At 44.9% G+C, this 18,771-nt stretch overlaps 1 protein-coding gene across 1 annotated transcript in view; it reads right to left on the reverse strand.

Moving 5' to 3' along the window:
• Nucleotides 1-18,771, reverse strand: part of LOC309551916 (NXPE family member 3-like) — a 181,294-nt gene that overhangs the window by 75,428 nt on the left and 87,095 nt on the right. Inside the window, exon 3 of the mRNA XM_082252631.1 lies at nt 14,345-14,565. Coding sequence (XP_082108757.1) covers nt 14,345-14,565 — 221 coding nt within the window. The remainder of the gene's footprint in view (nt 1-14,344; nt 14,566-18,771) is intronic.

The following is an 18,771-nucleotide window of genomic DNA, read 5'->3' on the forward strand; positions in this document are numbered from 1 at the left end:
CACTGTGCTTGCTAATGCATAGGGAAGCTATTAAGAGTTAATGACACACATGTGCGTTTGTGTGCGTGTCGGGTACGCATGTGATTTTTAGAACGTTCCCTGACACGCAGTGATGTAATCCAGGCTTTAACTGGGGTTCCTGGAGACTCAAAATTTTCAAGGGTGCCCTGACTGGAAAAAGGTTGAGAAAGACGGGTTTAAAATACATAAGCATTTGAGTTGTTTTACTATTTATTTCGCTGTCATATGTTCCAATAGAGTAGCTTGATAGATCTGGACCAGTCCTAAGCCAAAGCCCCTGAGTTTTAGTCCTATGCCCATTACTTATGATCTCATTTCTTGTTCTGGTTTGACAGACAGGAAGTGAGGAAAAATCTCCCCACAGGATCATTGACAGCAAAAAAGAAAAAAAAAAAGTCTCTATACCAAGTCTTTAAAAAAAAAAAAGGCTAGATTCACACTGTTGCGGGTGCGGGACAGCAAGTAAAATGCACATGTCCTGGCACTCGCAAGCATCAGCAGCCAAAACGCACTGCTGTTTTGCAGACGTGCATGGGTGCTATCAGGGCTTCTGTTAGAAATCACGGGGCCCCGTACGACCTACCTTAAAGGCCCCCCGAATACATTCAATATTTTCACTAAAAATACACTAAAGTAATTTTCAGCGGACACAAACATAACAGAGAACTTGTGTAAATTAACCCTTTTTAAATTGTTTTTTTTTATATTAAAAAAAATATATTTTTTTTTTTAAATGTTAAAAATGTTTACAATTATTTTATTTTACAATTTTTTTAAATTATTTATTACGATGTTTAATTACTATTTTTTTTAAGATTTTTTTTTTTTTTTTTTACAGGACAGGAAAGCCTGCAGCACTCTAGGAGGGGGGGCAGTACAGTGAAAGAGGGGCACACGGGGAGGGTGGGATCAGAAGCAGGCAGAACAGGGAGGGGGATTGGTGTTGGAGAAGCAATTATAGGAATGATGCCCTGTGTCTGTGTCTCCCCGCAGCAGCTGAAAGCTGGCAGGAGAGGGAGAAACTGGCTTTCAGCTGCTGCAGGGAGGCGCACAGGGCTTCCTTCTGTAATTGCCCCCCTGCCTGGCCGCACCGATTCCCCATGCTGTTGGGGCCCCCTTGTGTGCCAAGGCCCACTATAGGAGGACTGGTGGTCTACCCCCCCCCCCCCCTTTAGCAGCCCTGGGTGCTATTAATTCTTAACGGCACTCCAAAGCTTTAGAAAAAGCAATGTATTTTCGGGTGCATGAAACGGCACAGTGCATTAACCTAAAAAACCCTCTAGCATCAGCCTCCGCCCCCTCTTTAACCTCTTCAGCCTTGGAAGATTTACCCCTCTTCATGACTAGGTTGTTTTTTTTGCAGTGTGGCACTGCGTTACCTTAACTGACAATTGCACGGTCTTGCACTGTACCCAAATAAAATTGATGTCCTTTTTTTCCCACAAATAGAGATTTTTTTTTTTTTTTTTTTTTGGTGGTATGTGATGCGCCATGAACAAAAAAAAAAAAAAGCATCAATTTTGAAAAAAATAAAATAATAATAATAATAATTAAAAAAAATTATATATATAATTTTTTTTTTCTTAATGCTATAAATGTAAAAAATCTAAATTTATTTATCAATTTGGGCCAATGTGTATTCTGCTACACATTTTTGGTAAAAATAAGTGTACAGTATATTGATTGGTTTGTGCAAAAGTTATTGCGTCTACAAACTATAGGATATATTTATGGAATTTTTTTTTTTTATTGTTTTTACTAGTAATGGCGGCGATCAGCAATTTTTATTGGGTCATTGCGGTGGACAAATCTAACACTGACTTTTTGGGACCGGTGACACCAGTACAGTGATTAGTGCAAAAAAAAAGCACTTTCACTGTACTAATGACACTGGCAGAGAAGGAGTTAACATCAGGGGCAACCAAAGGGTAAACATGTGTTCCCTGGGAGTGCTTTCTAACTGTGTGGGGTTGCTTTGACTGTGAGAAGACCGGAATCCGTGTTACTCCTTAGCAGGAACACAAAATCTCCAGCTTCCCCTCTTACAGAACGGCAATCGGCCTTGTTTACATAGGTAGACCGCTGTTCTTCCTTTCCTGAGAAGGATTGCCGGGTGCTGGCAAACATTGGGTCCACAGGACCCACTGATTGGCTCCCGCTGTGTCCAATAACAGCGAGAGCAGGTCGCCGGCGCCACACACGCCCCAGACCCAATGTACAAAATCATGTACAGGTAGGTGATTTTGCGCAGGAGGGCAACCCTGCCGCAGTAGATCTGTGTGGGGCGGTCCGGATGAGGTTAAACACTTACTTGTCTCCTCTTTCGATCCAGCACTGTGCTCATCTGCAGCAGCATTGCTTCCTTGCCCTCTTTTTCACAGGACAAAGCCATTGGCTCCTGCTGCTGTCAATCAAATCCTGTGAGGGGGGTGCGGGTGTCTATAAATGCATGCAGCTCAGGAGCAAAACTGCAGGTGTGCCCCCATAGGAAACAGCTCCCTATGGTGGCAGACTGAGAATAGGAGCCCAGAGTGCTGGTGTTGGACCCCAGAAGAGGAGGTAAGTATAACATGGTTGTTATTTTTAAGCTTTACAATCACTTCAAAGTCCAACAACCGAAACAAAATAGAGATAGTGGCAACATATACAGACTTAAGGATATAAATAGGGTCTCATTCCTGGCTGTACTCCACACAGATCAGACTATACTGACATTGAATACAGGCAGGTGTTTCCCATTTGCGAACTGGAAGCCTGTACAAATATACACTTCTCAAAAAAATTAGAGGAACACTTTAAAAACACATCAGATCTCAATGGGGAAAAATCTCATCCTGATTATCTATACTGGTATGGACTGGGTAATGTGTTAGGATCTATACTGGTATGGACTGGGTAATGGGTTAGGATCTATACTGGTATGGACTGGGTAATGTGTTAGGATCTATACTGGTATGGACTGGGTAATGTGTTAGGATCTATACTGGTATGGACTGGGTAATTTGTTAGGATCTATACTGGCATGGACTGGGTAATGTGTTAGGATCAATACTGGTATGGACTGGGTAATGTGTTAGGATCTATACTGGTATGGACTGGGTAATGTGTTAGGATCTATACTGGTATGGTCTGGGTAATGTGTTAGGATCTATACTGGTATGGACTGGGTAATGTGTTAGGATCTATACTGGTATGGCCTGGGTAATGTTTTAGGATCTATACTGGTATGGACTGGGTAATGTGTTAGGATCTATACTGGTATGGACAGGGTAATGTGTTAGGATCAATACTGGTATGGACTGGGTAATGTGTTAGGATCTATACTGGTATGGACTGGGTAATGTGTTAGGATCTATACTGGTATGGACTGGGTAATGTGTTAGGATCTACACTGGTATGGACTGGGTAATGTGTTAGGATCTACACTGGTATAGACTGCGTAATGTGTTAGTATCTATGCTGGTATGGACTGGGTAATGTGTTAGGATCTATGCTGGTATGGACTGGGTAATGTGTTAGGATCTATACTGGTATGGACTGGGTAATGTGTTAGGATCTATACTGGTATGGACTGGGTAATGTGTTAGGATCTATACTGGTATGGCCTGGGTAATGTTTTAGGATCTATACTGGTATGGACTGGGTAATGTGTTAGGATCTATACTGGTATGGACTGGGTAATGTGTTAGGATCTATACTGGTATAGACTGGGTAATGTGTTAGGATCTACACTGGTATGGACTGTGTAATGTGTTAGGATCTATACTGGTATGGACTGGGTAATGTGTTAGGATCTACACTGGTATGGACTGTGTAATGTGTTAGGATCTATACTGGTATAGACTGGGTAATGTGTTAGGATCTACACTGGTATGGACTGTGTAATGTGTTAGGATCTATACTGGCATGGACTGGGTAATGTGTTAGGATCTATACTGGTATGGACTGGGTAATGTGTTAGGATCTATACTGGTATGGACTGTGTAATGTGTTAGGATCTATACTGGCATGGACTGGGTAATGTGTTAGGATCTATACTGGTATGGACTGGGTAATGGGTTAGGATCTATACTGGTATGGACTGGGTAATGTGTTAGGATCTATACTGGTATGGACTGGGTAATGTGTTAGGATCTATACTGGTATGGACTGGGTAATTTGTTAGGATCTATACTGGCATGGACTGGGTAATGTGTTAGGATCAATACTGGTATGGACTGGGTAATGTGTTAGGATCTATACTGGTATGGACTGGGTAATGTGTTAGGATCTATACTGGTATGGTCTGGGTAATGTGTTAGGATCTATACTGGTATGGACTGGGTAATGTGTTAGGATCTATACTGGTATGGCCTGGGTAATGTTTTAGGATCTATACTGGTATGGACTGGGTAATGTGTTAGGATCTATACTGGTATGGACTGGGTAATGTGTTAGGATCAATACTGGTATGGACTGGGTAATGTGTTAGGATCTATACTGGTATGGACTGGGTAATGTGTTAGGATCTATACTGGTATAGACTGGGTAATGTGTTAGGATCTACACTGGTATGGACTGGGTAATGTGTTAGGATCTACACTGGTATGGACTGCGTAATGTGTTAGGATCTATACTGGTATGGACTGGGTAATGTGTTAGGATCTATGCTGGTATGGACTGGGTAATGTGTTAGTATCTATGCTGGTATGGACTGGGTAATGTGTTAGGATCTATGCTGGTATGGACTGGGTAATGTGTTAGGATCTATACTGGTATGGACTGGGTAATGTGTTAGGATCTATACTGGTATGGACTGGGTAATGTGTTAGGATCTATACTGGTATGGACTGGGTAATGTGTTAGGATCTATACTGGTATGGCCTGGGTAATGTTTTAGGATCTATACTGGTATGGACTGGGTAATGTGTTAGGATCTATACTGGTATGGACTGGGTAATGTGTTAGGATCTATACTGGTATGGACTGGGTAATGTGTTAGGATCTATACTGGTATGGCCTGGGTAATGTGTTAGGATCTACACTGGTATGGACTGTGTAATGTGTTAGGATCTATACTGGCATGGACTGGGTAATGTGTTAGGATCTATACTGGTATGGACTGGGTAATGTGTTAGGATCTATACTGGTATAGACTGGGTAATGTGTTAGGATCTACACTGGTATGGACTGTGTAATGTGTTAGGATCTATACTGGTATGGACTGGGTAATGTGTTAGGATCTACACTGGTATGGACTGTGTAATGTGTTAGGATCTATACTGGCATGGACTGGGTAATGTGTTAGGATCTATACTGGTATGGACTGGGTAATGTGTTAGGATCTATACTGGTATGGACTGTGTAATGTGTTAGGATCTATACTGGCATGGACTGGGTAATGTGTTAGGATCTATACTGGTATGGACTGGGTAATGTGTTAGGATCTATACTGGTATGGACTGGGTAATGTGTTAGGATCTATACTGGTATGGACTGGGTAATGTGTTAGGATCTATACTGGTATGGACTGGGTAATGTGTTAGGAAGGAAAGAACGCCACATCATTTGATGGAAATTAAAATGATCACCCTAGAGAGGGCTGAATTCAAAGACACCCCGAAAATCAAAGTGAAAAAATGATGCAGCAGGCTAGTCCATTTTGCTGAAATTTAATTGCAGCAACTCAAAATGGTCCCCAGTAGTTTGCATGGCCCCCCATGGGCTTGTATGCATGCCTGACAATGTCGGGACATGCTCCTAATGAGACGACGGATGGTGTCCTGGAGTATTTCCTCCCAGATCTGGACCAGGGCATCAGTGAGTCCCTGAGCAGACTGAGGTTCAACCTGGTGGCTTCAGATGGACCGAAACCTAATATCCCAGAGGTGTTCTATTGGATTTAGGTCAGGCGAGTGTGGGGGCCATTCAATGGTAATAAATCCTTCATCCCCCAGGAACTGGCTGCGTACTCTCGCCACATGAGGCTGGGCATTATAGTACACCAGGAGGAACCCAGGACCCACTGCACCAGCGTAGGGTCTGACAATGGGTCCAAGGATTTCATCCCGATACCTAATGGAAGTCAGGGTGCCATTGTCTAGCCTGAAGAGGTCACTGACCCACCACCAAACCGGTCATACTGAACGATAATACAGGCAGCATAACATTCTCCACAGCTTCTCCAGACCTTTTCATGTCTGTCACATGTGCTCAGGGTGAACATGCTCTCATCTGTGAAAAGCACACGGTGCCAGTGGTGGACCTGCCAATTCTGGTGTTCAATGGCAAATGCCAATCAAGCTCCACTGTGCCGGGCAGTGAGCACAGGGCCCACTAGAAGAAGCCGGCCCTTAAGGACACACCTATGAAGTCTGTTTCTGATTGTTTGGTCAGAGACATTCACACTAATGGCCTGCTTGAGGTCATTTTGTTGGGCTCTGGCAGTGCTCATCCTGTTCCTCCTTGCACAAAGGAGCAGATACCGGTCCTGCTGATGGGTTAAGGACCTTCTACGACTCCGTCCAGCCCTCTTGGAGTAACCACCTGTCTCCTGGAATCTCCTTCGTGCTCTTGAGATTGCGCTGGAAGACACAGCAAACCTTTTGACAATGGCACCCATTGATGTGCCATCCTGGAGAAGTTGGACTGCCTGTGCAACCTCCATAGGGTCCAGGTATCGCCTCATGCTACCAGTAGGGACACTGACCCTAGCTAAATGCAAAACTAATGAAAAACAGTCAGAAAAGATGAGGTGGGAAAAAAATGTCAGTGGCCTCCACCAGTAAAACCATTCCTATTTTGGAGGTTGTCTCATTGTTGCCTATCTAGTGCACCTGTTCATTTCATTAACACCAAAGCAGCTGAAACTGATTAACAACCCCCTCTGCTACCTAACTGACCAGATAAATATCCCAGGTTTAATTGACTTGATGCTATACTCTGATTAAAATGTGTTCCTTTAATTTTTGTGAGCAATGTATAAAAAGTTTATACTTTCTGTGGCTATTCTCATGTACTGTAGACATGAGCTTGGGTCTAGTCCAACCTGGAGGTCAGCTGAACCGGGAGGTCAGCTTTCATGCCTGGTCCAGTCAGCTCAGGGGAGATTCCCCAACTCACAGCTACATGTACACATAGGGGCAGGATTGTTCATGACATCATTGACCTATTATGGTCACATGACTATATTAGGCCAATGACATTGATCTAATATAGCTATGTGGCTATATTAGGTCAATGGTGTCACAAGCAACCCCGTCCCTTTGTGTACAGGTGGCTGCAGGGCGGGGAATGTCACAGCCACAGCTGACGTGCCCAGGAATGACTGCTAACTTCACAGTTTGGCCAAACATGGGTTGAGATTCAACCCGGTCCCCGAACACAAGCTCATCCCTACTCACGTGTAATTACTCAAGGTCAGTGCTTTAAGTGGGCTGGTATGCATTGGTACTCAGTACCACCACTTCCAAATATAGCTCTTGAGCATACCACCACCTCTCTGTGCGCCTTAGCGTACCAGTACGCTCATTTTGGACATCTGCGCCCTCAATTGCCCCCCCCCCCCCCCAAGAATATTTCCCACTCCAGAGCCAGACCAGTCAGCACCAGTGAGTCCCCCTGCTCCGGAGTCCCAGCCCGCGCCAGGGGGGGTGCTCTGTGGGGACCCTGATGTGGGGTGGGGGGGGCGACAAAATTTATAGGCTATAATGGAGTACCGGAACCTCTGTTGGGCCACTTAAAGCACTGCTCAAGGTAGAAACATAGAATGTGTCGGCAGATAAGAACCATTTGGCCCATCTAGTCTGCCCAATATATCTGAATCCTATGAATAGTCCCTGGCCCTATCTTATATGAAGGATAGCCTTATGCCTATCCCATGCATGCTTAAACTCCTTCACTGTATTTGCAGCTACCACTTCTGCAGGAAGGTTATTCCATGCATCCACTACTCTCTCAGTAAAGTAATACTTTCTCATATTATTTTTAAACCTTTGCCCCTCTAATTTAAAACTGTGTCCTCTTGTGGTAGTTTTTCTTCTTTTAAATATGCTCTCCTCCTTTACCGAGTTGATTGTAGATACCTTGTACGCTGTGAGCCACTCATATGTCCCTCAAGCCTTGTACACACAATGAGATTATCGGAAAAATGACCGTCTGTTTTTTCTTGCATGCTAGTCGCATATTGAAAATGAAGAGGTTACTAAAGTTACGAAAATTCTCACACGACAGAATAAAAATTCAGAAGTGAGGTCATGTATTGTATGCACTGTTACTGTACTAATGACACTGGCAAGGATGGGGTTAACACCAGGGGTGATCAAAGGGTTAAATATTCCCTAGGGGGTGCTTTCTAACTGTGTGGGGGATGGGTTGCTGAATGAACACAGAGAATCCTAAATAAGATGAACACAGGATCCCTATGTTCATTACTGACAGAACAGCGGTCTTCCGTGTTTACAACGGCAGACCACTGTTCTGTCTCCACGGGGAGCGATCACGGGTGCCAGGCAGCAATTGCAGCCACCGGACCTGCTGATTGGCTCCCCTTGTGGCCAATTGGCGCGCGCGCCCCACTAGTGGCCCAGCAGTGCGACGTACATGTACGTCGTTTCGCGGTACAGAGCCGACCTGCCGCTGTAACACTACGGCGGCTGGTTGGCAAGTGGTTAAAGAAATAAAAAGATCTGACAGCATCGCTGGATTGTGTGACAGGTGAATGTGTGCTTACTAACCACTTGCCGACCAGCCACTGTGTAACTAGTTATACGGCGGCAGGTCAACAGGTTCCCGCGAATCTATGTACGGCGGTCCGCGGTAGTGATGCTTGGGGCGCTGGGGAAGCTAATTCACAGGGCCAGCGGCCGCGATTGCCACCGGGCACCCATGATCGCTCCCCATGGAGAGAGAACAGAGGTCTGTTGTAAACACAGCAGACTGTTCTCTCAAGAATCAATACAGAGCTCCTGTGATCCTCTTATATAGGAACACAGGTCTCTGTGTTGATTCCATAAGCCCATCCCCCTCACAGTTAGAAAGTACCCCCTAGGCTCACACTTAACCCTTTAATCTCCATTGGGTTAACCCCTTCCCTACCAGTGTCATTATTACAGTAACAGTGCATATTTTTAGCACTGATTACTCTAGTAATGTCACCGGTCCCTCCAAAAGTGTCAAAAATGTCAGTTAGGGGTCCGATCTGTCCTCCGCAATGTCGCAGTCCTACTAAAAATCACTGATCGCCGCCATTACTAGTAAAAATAAATAAAAATTACAAACCATTCCCCTAGTTTGTAGATGCGATAACTTTTGCGCAAACCAATCAAAATATGCTTATTGGGATTTTTTTTTTTACAAAAAAAATTTAGCAGAATACAAATTGGCCTAAAATGATGAAAACATTTCATTTTTAATTTTTTTTTCCCCAAAAAATTAGCAGAATACAAAATTGGCCTAAAATGATGAAAAATTTTAATTTTTTATTTTTTTTTTTTTTTTTTATTGGGAATGTTATAGCAGAAAGAGAAAAATATTGTTTTTCTTTTCAGATTTGTTGCTTTTTTTTTGGTTATAGCGCAAAAAAATAAATAAATCGCACAGGTGATCAAATACCACCAAAAGAAAGCTCTGTTTAGGGGGGGGGGACATCAATTTGATTTGGGTACAGCGTCGCACGACCGCACAATTGTCAGTTAAAGTAAAGCAATGCCAAATCGCAAAAAATGGTCTGGTCGTTAAGGGGGAAAATCTTCTGGTCCAGAAGTGGTTAAGGGGGTGTGGCAGGAGGCGTGTCCTATGCCTACAGATTAATGCTAATAGGTGTCCCTCGTTCCCATCTCAGAAAGTTGGGAGGTGTGCCTTAGACATCTTATTCTATTTTCATATACTGTATATACAGTAAATCAGCCCCAGATCTTCTGCTGGAGAGTGAGACTCTGCAGTGTTTCAGCTAGAACAGGATCACTGGTGTCATACCCCCCTGGGATGTAACAATGGCTCGCTGCCCAAGCTATTTCTTGTTATTTACAATATGGGGACACCCACCTCTAATATTTCTGTCCTACAAAACGAAACTGAAAAAAAAAATACTTATTCCCAAATCGAAACCGCACGCACAAAAATAACACAAGAGGTGTTAGATGGGTGCAATCATGGTAACGCCTAATACCATCAATTAACCCTCTGCTCACTGCTATACATACTTACAAACCTCTAGCAAACTTTGCATTTAAATGACTCATATATTTCCATGGTCCCCAGGTTTGGACACGTATTGTAATAAATGGGAACTAAGAGTCCCTGTTTTATGCAAAGCTGGCTAGAAGAGCATGAAGTGTATAGTGGAGTGCAGAGGGTTAACCAAGATCCTCCATCATTCTTAATACAGAATAGACGGATTCATGACCTCATCGTTCCTCTCGCTGCCACCAGTTATACTTTCATAAAAAACAGCTTGAACAGATGTTAGGAAGAAAAAAAAAAGCAGAAATGCATTTCCAGTAAAAAGAATCTGTAACACTGTTGGAAATCTTATGACAAACACCATTACCAGAAGTATTGGGACACCTGCCTTTACATGCACATGAACTTTAATGGCATCCAGGGGAGGACTGGGCCAGGGGGCAGGGGGGCAATTGCCCCCTGGGCCGCTATGATCCCCCGTAAAAAGGGCTGTACCGCTTCTTCCACAGACATGCCTAAAGGATTGTTGGAGAAGAAAAGTCCCCACTGCTGACCTACTGAGTGCGGGTTGAAGACAAGGACAAAGTGCAAGCCACCCCCCCCCCCCCAGCATGGATGGTGTGTAAACTGTGTCTGAGCAGAGGCCGGTTCCATGCCCCACTGGAGACTCTTCTGCCTCGGCCAGCACCAACCGAGCTGTCCCAGCTCCCCCCAACCTCCCCCTGCTGGCCAGGTCTGAAACCTGGATTCAGACGGTAAGTAGAGAGTATCTGGAGAAGGGCTTCAGCTTGGAATGAGGGTCAGGAGGAGGATTGGGAGAGTGGGAGGGAGGGCCGTGTTGCTGCACCATTGGCCTCTGGTTTGTACTTGCCCCCTTTGCCCCCGTTGCCAGTTTGCCCCTGATGGCATCCCAGTCTAAAGCTGGATACACTCTATACAACTTTTGTTGTTAGATTTCCTTTGGATTTAAGCCCCGTACACACGTACCGATTGTCGGCCGCAAATATTCGGCCGCCGACCGGCCGATTGTAGGCTTGTTAGTATGAAGCTTCCGACAGCCGACAGCGCATTTTTGGCCGAACAGAATCTGTCATGCAGGCATTAAAATTTTTGTAGGCCAACACCAGAACGGCCGATTGTTCGCCAGTCAGTACAGAATTCGGCCGACAGACTTGCAAGACTGGGCATGCTCAGAAAAGAAAAACACACGAAAAGTTAACCATCACATGACATCACTTCTGCAGTCGGCTGTTGTTGGCCGACAAAATTCGTGTGCAGTCTTTTGCAGTTTTCAACAGACACGACAGCCCTGGACAAAAGACGGCCAGTCGTTCGGGCGTCGTGTGTACGGGGCTTTACCTTCAACTATGTAGTGCGAGGGCCTGCCTGATTGCATTCAAATTGAAAGTGTTTAGGTTTGACTTCATATTATATAGTTTTGGTAAATCGAAAGGAAAAAATATAAAGGCAATTGTATAGTGTATGGCCCATTGGTCCCAGTGGCGGCCTGTCCATTGGGGGCACAGGGGCGCCGTCCTCCCTATCCATGCATCTGGCCCCCTAATCTACATGCAGGGTGCCGGACTCATGGAGTTCAATGGGGTTTTTTTTTTTAAGCACGTGATTAGAGCCAGAGGCTCTAATAGGCTTCAAAAAAGAGTGGGCTTGGGGTGCAACGTGATTAGAGCCAGAGGCTCTAATAGGCTTCAAAAAAGAGTGGGCTTGGGGTGCAGAGCACTGTGCCCTGAGCCCACCCAGTTGTGTGACAATAGCGAATGAATGAAAGTAAAAAATCTTCAGCCTTTAGAACCACTTTCATGTAGACATTGGCTTACATGCATTTGTTGAGAGATTTAACCTATGTACCGTATATACTCGAGTATATGTGCTGAAAACGCCCCCCTCGGCTTGTACTCGAGTCATAAAAAAAAATATCCCCGGCCGGCCCGACGTGCTCCTGAGGCGCCTTAAAAATTAAAAATGGTGCAGCCCGGCGCAAACATGTTACCGCCCATGTGCCGCGGTGAATAGCCTGGGAATAGCCGAACGTATACAAGCTTTTCCAAGCGGCGGCGGCGCATGCGCGGTGAGGTGTTGGCGCCGGGCGGTGCCATTTCTAAATTGAACGCGCCTCAGGAACAGGTAAGTGAGACTCCTCCACAGCCGCACTACCTGCCATTATGCGGGGCTGCCGGCATACTACAAGAGATGCAGTGCTGCGGGCATGGTACACCTGTACCATGCCCGCAGCACTGCATCTCCTGTAGTATGCCCGCAGCCCTGCATTCTCCTGTACAATGCCCGCAGCTCTGCATTCTCCTGTACAATGCCGGCAGCCCTGAATTCTCCTGTACCATGCCCGCAGCCCTGCATTCTCCTGCAGTATGCCCACAGCCCTGCATTCTCCTTTAGTATGCCCACAGCCCTGCATTCTCCTGTACCATGCCCGCAGCCCTGCATTCTCCTGTACCATGCCCGCAGCCCTGAATTCTCCTGTACCATGTCCGCAGCCCTGCATTCTCCTGTACCATGCCCGCAGCCCTGCATTCTCCTGTACCATGCCCGCAGCCCTGCATTCTCCTGTACCATGCCCGCAGCCCTGCATTTTCCTGTACCATTAACACAGCCCTGCATTCTCCTGTACCATGCTCGCAGCCCCTGTTTTGGGTCTCGTGGTGGTCCAGTTGGGTCCAGTAGCTGCTGCATTTCCCACCCTAGGCTTATACTCAAGTCAATAATTTTTTTCGTGGTAAAATTAGGGGCCTCGGCTTATATTCGGGTCGGCTTATACTCGAGAATATACGGTATTTGTCCTGTTTACTGTTATCACCAAAAGTGAAAGAAAATCCCAAATTTAGGGTTTTCACCCGAACGGGAATAAAGGGGACATCTTCCGATGAACACTCTAGTTCTGATGACCATGGTGACAACCAGCAGGGACTTCCCCACTTTGGAGGGACTTCTTCTCACTTCTCGTTTTGGCTATGGGACAGGAAGTGAAGGGAATCTACCCAATGGGAGTTGAAAAACAAAGACATGACAGGGGTTAACCCCCCCCCTCCTTACTTTATGCAAAATGGGGAGAAAAAAAAACATTGCCTGTAGTTCTACTTTAGGGAATGGGATGGAATGGTTTATAATTCGAATTTGGCCAATAATGTCACACTCAATGGATTATATATTTATGTATTTTTATACAACATATATTTTTTTATATAATATATTAAGAGGGGGATTTCCATACTCACTTATGGTTGAACGTCATGCTTCTGGTAAGCAGACGTCTGTTTATGCCATTTACAGAATCTTTACCTTTTTTTATTTATTTTTTATGTATTTTGGGATTAACTATATCTGTTGCCCATTATCACAGCAGGCTTTTTTATTATATCTAGTATCCGGGGTCCACAGGATATAGGGCGGGTCCTGATATGGGGAGGGCGCAGTGGCGCTGCTCTCTATATTTCCTGGTAACTCACCATAGCGTCCCGTTGCTAGGATACAGTATATTTAATGAGCGGGGAAAGACGCATCTCCAGCCCTGCTGACGAAGTCACGCCCATTGACGTAACGCGTACGGGGGGAGGAATCTGACTTTACCCGCGGCCCCTCATTGTGTATGCTCGATCCGAAAATGCCTGCACTATGCACTATGTCAGTGCTCTGTTTGTAAGTTCATTTTAACTTGTTTTAATAAATTTTGAGTAAGGTGGAGAGCACTTAGATTGTTCTTACTCTTTTTTGAATGAATGACATGCCCATACCAAGTCGAGGATATATACCGGAGGATTGGTGTCAGCAGCCCTGCTCTTTGGCGTGGTGACCCTTAGTGGTCGTTTGCTGGAGGTGAGAGGCAGTATTACTCTCTGGTGGAAGGGTTCACATCTTGAAACAACTGTGTTTTTCATTTACCCTTTCTGCACTGAAGGCATCTCTTCTTTTTGGACTTTTATGGACTCTCATACCACTGTGTGTTATGTTTAAATTGTCATCATTTATACCGCTGCACTATTGTTTCTTTTATGTTCATTTTTAAGGTTTGGTTGGTTTGACCTTTTTCCAGTGCTCAGCTGCTTATATGTTAGGTTTTTTTTGATTTAGCGCTGAATAATTTGTTGCTTTCAATACCTCATGCTACCTTACAAATCGCATTCCTACTCACCTACTCAGGAATAAATTCTCCATTTTGTCTGTCACTATTCGGTATCCGCCCATAGAGTGATAGACCCAGGTGTTGCACGGGAGCCGCTGAGGTTTGACGCACTCCCAAGTGTCTCCGCTAAGGGGGTCCTCATATCTGCATACGTCCTTTCTTGTCATCTTGAGATTACATTCCACCACCTCACTACTCCCATTGAAATGAAAAAAGCCATGGAAAAAGACCTGCCAGACACAGAAATCATACTCAGAAGAATCCCATTAAAATCGTTTTTACTTACAGATTTCTATTGAAGAGTTTACAGAGCCAAATTCAAATGGTTTCTAGGCTTCTGGCTTACATTTTGAATTTTGGTAGAACTAAAGTCTTATAAATAGGATGACCTGGTTCACACAAATGCTTAGGCCAGCTTAGGGTCAGCCAGAGAAATATAGGTGTCTCACTAAGGAGGACAGGTGGTGATACGTCTGCTTGTAGAGCCCCCAATCTGGGTGTGATAGTCCCTCAGCCAGTAGCCTACAGTCCAAACTATGGTAATACTACATGATGGCAACCCAGTTAAACCAGATCCTGGCCCACCTGCTCATTCAGGAAAGGAGCGCACAGCCCAACCTGATCCCACCAGTACTGGTTCCTCAATCCTCATCACATCTTTACCATGAGATCTGAAGAGTGTACATGACTTATACTTTGTGAGGCTTCACTCCCCGGTGGATTCAGATCTGGTCCCTGGGTGAGCCCTGTGCTATGTAAGAGAAATGCTTCATGGTAGTCCAAGCATCAACCTACACAACTGCACTACCGGGGCTGCCTTCTCCAAACCCATACCCCCTCCCAACCCAGAGCGATTTCTAATACAATTGCTCTTCTCTCACATATAGGCTGTGCACTTTGCCTACTTATCGAAGTACATGTGTGACATAAAGATCAGGCATTTTTTACCTATCAACTTTTTAATCAACATCCAAATCCTTGGTTACGGTAAGTCCACATTTTGGCATAAAGTTAAAACACAATTATAATAGCTGTATTACAGGCACTGTACTGCGATATACTGTACATGCTGCTCATGCTGTAGATGATCAAGACACTCATTTTACTTAACTAGATGTATGCTCTTCCATTACTGCCCATCACAGTAACTCCATGCCCATCCAAGTGAAGCCCGCAAAAGTGAAAATGCCTACCGGGTTTCTTGATCCTATCATCTCTGGTCTTGCTCTTAACTCCCCACTTACAATTTCACCCACCAACAAAAACCCTTTCGCAGGGACGGGACAGAGAGGACCACACCAACTCTAGGGGAACCTAACAGGGAACATCCCAGACGAAAACCAGAACAGAAACCAACCCCTCCTTACATACTCATTGTAAACCCACCATACTGTAGCTTGCAACCTGGCTAACAACCTGGATTGGTACACTTGTGGGTAAGCTTGACCTGTTATCACTTGTACAATTTTTTTCATTCAGGCTGGGTTTACACAAATGCAATTTCAGACATTGCATGTGATTCGCACTGCATTCCTGTACATATCACATGCGATGCCTGTGCAGTGCGAATTCAGCTATAGGTAGTTTGTGTGGCTGAAATCACATTGCATTCGTACCAAAATGTAGCAGGACCCTTTTTTTTTGTCCGCATGAGTGTTCAGACCAATGCCATCCGATTCCAAAATTCGCACTGTGTTCTGCGAACCAATTTGGGGGTGTCATTAACCACTTACCGCAAAGTGATGTAGGGCTACATCGGCAAACTTTGCAGTGTTATACCGGGTTGATGCCTCAAGCTAGAGGAACCATCCCGGTACTGTGGTTTAGAGCCGACAGTGGGCTTTCCGTCGGTAACGACCAATGCGGCTCGGGAGCCGCTCGATCGTTACCCCTCCTGCCACCTTCCGTGACTTTGCCCGGGCCTCCCTTCCCACCGGGAGACCCGAGCACCCAGCCGGTGCATCCGCCGGCAGGATGGAGTCCCGATCTAGGCTGGAAGTGGCTTCGATCGGGTGACCTAACCCGGAGGCGGCGTCCATGACGTCACTTCCGGGTTACATTGCTGCAAAAGGCGGCAGATTTAAAAAACGACTGTATGCAAAAATGCAGTTTTTTGCATGTAGTGGAGGGGTCTAGGGTCTTTTAGACCCTCGATCCCTCCATAAAGAGTACCTGTCACTGCATATTGGTGTCACAATGGATGTTTACATTGCTTGTGACAGCAATAAAAGTGATCGGATTTTTTATTTTTTTTTTTAAAACCTGTAATAAAGTTAAAAAAAATAATAAAATAGGAAAAAAAAATTTTTCTAGCCGCCCCCGTCACCGTTAGCTCGCGCACGAAAGAAAACGTATACGGAAGTCGAGCCACAAATGAAATCACTGTTCAAACCACACATGTGAGGTATCGCCGAGATCGCCAGAGCGTGAGCAATAATTTAAAAAAAGAGCTATACTCTAACTCAAGACTGGTAACCGTTAAAAATTTTTAAATCGCTGCCAATTGAGATTTCAATTGACCGTAGTTTGTCGCCGTTCCACAGGTGTGCACAATTTTAAACCGTAACATGTTGGGTATCTGTTTACTTGGCGTGACATCATCTTTCACAATATACAAAAAAAATGGGCTAACTTTACTGTTTAGTATTTTTTAAATGCAGCGAAATGTGATTTTTTGTAATTTTTTAAAAAAATGGCATTTTAAAGACCGCTGCGCAAATACCGCGTGACAAAAAATATTGCAATGACCGACATTTTATTCTACAGAGTCTTTGCTAAAACTATATATATAATGTTTGGGGGTTCTAAGTAGTTTTCTAGGAAAAAAAAAATGATTTTAACTTGTAAACAAAAAGTGTCCGAAATAGGGCTGGGGCTTAAGTTGTTAACTTTATATTGACACCCGCAGTGGTTCGCAGAGCGCAGTGTGAACTGCCTGTGATTCTGATGCGTTACGGGAACCCCCACATGAATCGCTGTGGTTCCCGTACCCATCAGAGTGAACCCAGCCTCATAATGGAAAAAGGAAGGGTATAAAACCTGGCAGGTATTTATTTTGCCATCTGTGCCCCATTGGGGAGATTTCTCTTTGCTTCGTGTCTCAAAGTCAAAACAGAGAGTAAATGGAAATCCCTTCAAGGTGAGGGAATCCCTGGTTGGCACTAGAATTAGTGTCCCCAATAAAATATTTCCCCACTATTCCTGTTCTGGGCACAACACAAAATTAGTAATCTTGTTTCATTTTTGCTACTGATAATGATAAAAAGGACAAATAGAGAGGGTGAGTCCCCGTTCACACAGGTCGCCGTAGGTCGCCTTCCATAGGGAAGCTGCGGATCCATTCTAATAGGAGCGACACAAGTCGCTCCGACTTAGAAAAAGGGTCCGGAGCTTCTTTGGGGCGACCCAGAGCGACCGTCATAGACTTCAATGTTATGAAGTCCGTGCCGGCCGCTCCGAGGTCGTGGCGTGCTGCTCGCACCGCGACCTCGGAGGTCGCCCCGGGAAATCGGATCGCCCCAATGTGAACGGGGGCACAAAGAGCAAAGCCTGATGTGTTCTAATCCCTCTCCACTTTATCCAAGATTAAAAAAAAAAAAAGTTTTGCCTTTAGTTATACTTTAGTACACTAATGCTAAGTCATGTTTCAGTGTAACACTTCCAGGAAATAAATATCACAATGGTTTAAGATTGCACAAGGGGAAATCAGGATCCTAGTTGGTTACTTCACAGCACAACAAAGTGCACTGTTTTATGGTTTCAGTTTATTGTGGACTATTTAATTTACCGTATTTCCCAGCGCATAAGACGACTGGGCATATAAGACGACCCCCTTTCAAGTTAAAACATAGGGGTAATTGGGGGTAGAAGGTAAAATTGTCCTAGAAACTGGCTGGACCTTCTGCCCACTGTAGTGGCTGCTTGTGGAAGAGTAAAGCCCCGTACACACGTGCAGATTGTCGGCCGAAAAGATTCGGCCGACGACCGATCAGCCGATTTTCGGCTTGTTAGTATGATGCTTCCGACTGCCGACAGCGCACTTTCGGCCGAAAAGAATCTGTCGTGCAGGCATTAAAATTTTTGTATGCCGACACCAGAGCGGCCGATTGTTCGCCAGTCAATACAGAATTCGGCTGACAGACAGCAGATTTGCAAGACTGGGCATGCTCAGAAAAGAAAAAACACAGGGAAAGTTAACCATCACATGACATCACTTCTGCAGTCGGCTGTAGTCGGCGGACAAAATTCTTGTGCAGTCTTTTGCACTTTTCAACAGACACGACAGCCCGGGGACAAAAGACGGCCGATCGTTCGGCTGACGATCTGCACGTGTGTACGAGGCATTAGAAGTTACTCTGGAAGTACAAGAGGGAGAGAAAATACAGCGCCTTCTAAGTGCAGCAGAAAGATGATTTAATAGGGTGTATAAAAAAAAC

The sequence above is a fragment of the Pelophylax lessonae genome, assembly GCF_965119305.1.
Source record: "Pelophylax lessonae genome assembly, chromosome: 4".
NCBI classification, from domain to species: Eukaryota; Metazoa; Chordata; class Amphibia; order Anura; family Ranidae; genus Pelophylax; species Pelophylax lessonae.